This window comes from Parasteatoda tepidariorum, chromosome X1 (genome assembly GCF_043381705.1).
Source record: "Parasteatoda tepidariorum isolate YZ-2023 chromosome X1, CAS_Ptep_4.0, whole genome shotgun sequence".
NCBI classification, from domain to species: domain Eukaryota; kingdom Metazoa; phylum Arthropoda; class Arachnida; order Araneae; family Theridiidae; genus Parasteatoda; species Parasteatoda tepidariorum.
In genome coordinates this window covers 78,015,115-78,019,660 of record NC_092214.1, presented here as the reverse complement: position 1 = coordinate 78,019,660, position 4,546 = coordinate 78,015,115, and the positions used below count along the sequence as shown (strand labels likewise).

At 34.7% G+C, this 4,546-nt stretch overlaps 1 protein-coding gene across 1 annotated transcript; it reads left to right on the top strand.

Moving 5' to 3' along the window:
• Window positions 1-3,048: 3,048 nt before the first annotated feature.
• On the top strand, window positions 3,049-3,734 carry LOC107452506 (trafficking protein particle complex subunit Trs33). Its single transcript, XM_016068989.4, has one exon. The coding sequence runs from the start codon at window positions 3,200-3,202 to the stop codon at window positions 3,665-3,667; it is 468 nt and encodes a 155-aa protein (XP_015924475.1). The 5' UTR covers window positions 3,049-3,199; the 3' UTR covers window positions 3,668-3,734.
• Window positions 3,735-4,546: the final 812 nt, after the last annotated feature.

Below are 4,546 nucleotides of genomic sequence, written 5' to 3'. Positions count from 1 at the left end.
TTCTTTGGAACTATGTTTAATGTAGTTTTCAGTTCCATATAGTTTTTTAAGTTAAAAAATTTTAATCTATATGAAAATCAAGAGAGAAACTAACGTACTTCCTTCCTCTATGACTTTCCACACGCTAATGGAGAAAGCATGTGAAGTGTTGCCATAGGAAAGGAGTTCTGCTCTACGCCACCTGCAGCCCATTTCGATCGCCAATTTTTTACGTATGAGACCACATCTTGAGAGCATCTTAAATGAATTGAAAATTTTTTTGCACTCAGTTTAAAAATTCGTTTGTTCAAAGCTAATTCCATGCAAAATATAAATTTTAGTCAAAATAATTATTTTTTATTATTTTATTCAATGATAGTCTAAAAAATTTTGAATTTAAGATTAACAATCTTAAATGGCAAAGTGCAAAATTTGAACGAAATCAATCGCATAGCTCCTAAAAATGCGACTTCTTCAAAATTCAATTTTTCAGGAACTATTCGATCCATTTTACTCAAATGTTGTATTTTGCCATTTAAAATTTCCTTCTTTAAAATGTTATAAAAAATTGTTAACTTTAATAATCAAAAATTTTTCGGCTATTATAAAATAAAATTTTAAAAAGGTGAATATTTACTAAAAGTTATATTTTGCAAAGAATTATCTTTGGATAAACGAAATTTATATTTGTATGCAAAATTATTTTAATTAGTTTTAAAAGTTCTCAAGACATGGTGAATTACGCAGAAAGTAAAATTAACATTAATGAGTCTAAGCTTTGGACAGAGACTTCACTATTGGGACGATTTATTTCGGATTGCGAATACCCGTTGGACGGTTCTTTTGACCAACCTATTATTGGGACCATATTTCCCAGAGTTCTATTTATTTTGTGTTTTCATTAATCAAATCGTTGAATTAAAAAAAAAATTCATATTAAACGATATTTTAACTTGTAAATCTCTAAGTTCTTACAGCAAGGTAAGTCAGACTGATAAAAAATTACTATTTTCCCCAAAATAATCAAGCAAAATTGATGGAAAGGAGAATTTTCCTCGGACTGAGAAGCTATAAGAAGTAAAATATAAAACGAATAATGAAACGCGCCGTCATACAATCGTGGGAGAGATGACATTGACATCACGTTCAGAATGACGTTTTAGCTGACGTACACTAGCAATAGTATTAAATTGCATTGTCAATGAAAATCTCATGACAAGGTAGATTTTAGCTGAGCATACGAAACGCTGCAAACGGAAACCGTATAATTATGTAGATTTAGGATGATTTTCATCTTAGAACTAGTGTTATTCAATTTTTTTTTCTTGAAAACCCTAAGACAACCTCGTTTTAGAATTGTTAGGTAGAAGGTTGTTTTCTAAGGCTTTGGATTAGGGTAATGTGCGTAGAATTCGCGATCGCAACACTTGAATACGCCATCTGGGGAGAGACCGGTTTCATGCTTTTAGCCCTTCCCTCTCCTCCTCTTTTCAGTTGTATAGGAATGTACTACGATATTTTCCCTTTTCTTAATATTTTTCCTTTTTATTTAATAAGAATATTTTTTAAAATTTCCATAATACTTTTCTTTAGAACTATGTTTAATGTAGTTTTCAGTTCCATATAGTTTTTCAAGTTAAAAGATTTCAATCTATATGAAAATCAAGAGAGAAACTAACGTACTTCCTTCCTCTATGACTTTCCACACGCTAATGGGGAAATCATGTGAAGTGTTGCCATAGGAAAAGAATTCTGCTCTACTCCACCTGCAGCCCATTTCGATCGCCAATAGAGCAGATTGTCGCAGACTTCGTTTTAAGGTTAGAAGGTTTACACGTAAACCGTGTAAAAATCCTTTTTAGGCTTACATGAAAATGTTTTTGTTGGGTGAAAAAAACCTTATATTGCTATCTGGAATTTGAACAGTGGTACTACAAACCACTCGAGACCTGCCCGATTTGCTTGGAAGAGATGGCGGAGATCCCTCACAGGACGCATTGCCAGCATGAGTACCACGAGCAATGTCTGGTCGATTTGATGCGCACCAGTCAAAAGACTTGCCCCATGTGCCGAGAAGCCGTCTACATTGAACTCTATGTCAAAAGCGATTTCTTTTAAAATGGACACGAGACGAACATTGGGTGTTTGGGTGTGGACCTCTTGGGCACACACATTGAAATAAATTTTTTGTTTGAAATGGCTTCTGCGGAGGCTCCCTGGTTTTGTTTGTCACCAACATTGGGTGTGGATCTCTTGGGCACGCACACACTGAAATCAATTTTTGCCTGAAGTGGCTTCTGCGGAGGCTCTTCGCTTTTTTTTTTTTTTTTTTTTTTTTTTTTTTTTTTTTTTTTTTTGTCATGTTTACTGGCCAATGTTGGGCATGGGGACGTTTGTCATTTCATCGTCGCGCATTTCTAGTTAACAAAATACTGCGTCACGACAGGGCAGTGAGAACGTTTCGAAAAAAACAAAAACTGGGTCCAGGAGTTAGGACAGAACAAACGGTGCTTAGCTATTTTTTCGAATGACTGTATGCTCGTTTAGGGCAATTACATTCTCACTCTATGTGGTTCACGCATTTCCAATCACTGTTAAAGAAGAATGAAAATCTAAATGGTGAAAATATCTTTTTGTGAAAAATCGACCAATCAGATTCTCTTATTTTTTTCAATGGCGTTCTGAAGTATCTGTAATAAGTAATAAGATTTTAAGTAATAAGATTAAGTAGTAAGAAAACGCAGAGCTATAAGCGATAAGCAGAGAGCTCGCCGCTCTTAACTATACTCAAGTAATAAGATTTTAAAAGTTTACCATCTGATTGATTTATTGAAATTACATACATTTGCTGACTTGTGTGCTCAATATATAGGCTTATAAGTCATTGTCAAGTAGAAAATACAGATAGAACAATTCAGAGAAAGACATCACAAAGAATACATCCAGGGTTACGGCGGGATTCGAACCCGCTACCTCCACGCTTAACAGAGCGTTTGGACCAGCGATACCGCTCGGCCAGGGAGGCCCCTTTACCATCTGATTAAAAGGAAATAAGTTCAACAGAAATAGGCAACCAGTAGCGTATTGTACAAATATGCTATTAGGGGTGGAATGGCCAGGAAACAAAAACAATAATTAATATCGAAAAAGCAGTTTTCTTCAGTATAAATTCTACGCTATATGATTAAATTTCCTTCACAATTGTTTAAAATTACCAATAATGGCTGAGGAAGTGCTATTTGACTTGCTGCATTTAGAATTGGTGTCTCTTTTTACGTCGTTTAGTGATGATAGCAAAGAATTTGATGCTTCAAAACTCGAAGCTATCGGGTATTGCACTGGTTATCGTTTAGTGGAAAGGTTAACAAAAGATTGGGCCCGATTTAAAGATGAATTAGACATCATGAAATTCATTTGTAAAGATTTTTGGTCTAATGTCTTTAAGAAAGAAATTAATAATCTTCGCACTAATAATCAAGGTGTGTATGTTCTTCAAGATAATTCCTTCAGATTTCTTTCCAGAGTTACGCATAGTGATCAGTTTTTGAGTGCAACTCCAAAGTATTTAGCTTTCACCTGTGGACTTGTACGTGGAGCTTTAATGAATTTGGGCATAGTATCTGTTGTAACAGCTGATGTATCCACACCACCTAACTGTAAGTTTCAAGTAATAGCTCATCGAATGTAATTACTTACTTTTCGTTGTAGTAATTAGTATAATTCAATGTATATATTATTAAAAATATTTAAAAACAGTCTTTGCTTCAATCTTGCTAACATCAAATTTGTAGTGTATCTACCACTACAAAAAAAAAATGTAATTTCAATTCACTAGTATATAAGTAATGTTAACTCGATTCTATGTCGGGGTACCTTTTCATAGATGAAGGTTGATATTGTCCATTATTACCTACTATCCTTACATTGGTAACCTTTGGACGTAATATAAACACGCCTACGTCGGCAGAAACGCCCACTACGATTTGAACACGGGTACTTCGATTGATGGTTCACATTGAACAGTTGACTTGCTACTTGTGACTACGACATTATCCTCCTCCACGTGCTATTGCTATTCAGTTTCGATCACATACAATGTACAACGTATTCACTCGACTGTTAATGGCAACACAGGGGCGATTGCGAACTTAATACAGCTCTCCCGGCTTCTCACTAAACAGCGATGAATCAACTAGTGGTATTCGTTCATAGAATTCTATCACAGATATAATTCTGGTGAGGGGGGGGGGAGTACTGTAGTGTATCTACCACTACAGAAATGTAATTCCAATTCTCTAGTATATAGGACATGTTAACTCGATTCTTTGGTGGGGTACTTTTTCATAGATGAAGGTTGACTTTGAAGATTACTCACCCCCACAAATTCAATTCTGATGTTTAATAATTATTAGTTATATTAGAGGATACTTTTGAATTTGAAGAAATTAATTGAATGTAGTTGTTATGGTTTACTCGAGGTTGGCTATGAGTTATACCTTTCAAGTTGCTTTGATGTGTTTTTTAGTTACTTGAGTGCAACTGACTATTTTGGCATACATACTGATTT

Coding starts and splice junctions, on each gene's coding strand:
- LOC107452506 (XM_016068989.4), top strand. CDS start 3,200: ATGGCTGAGGAAGTGCTATTTGACTTGCTGCATTTAGAATTGGTGTCT.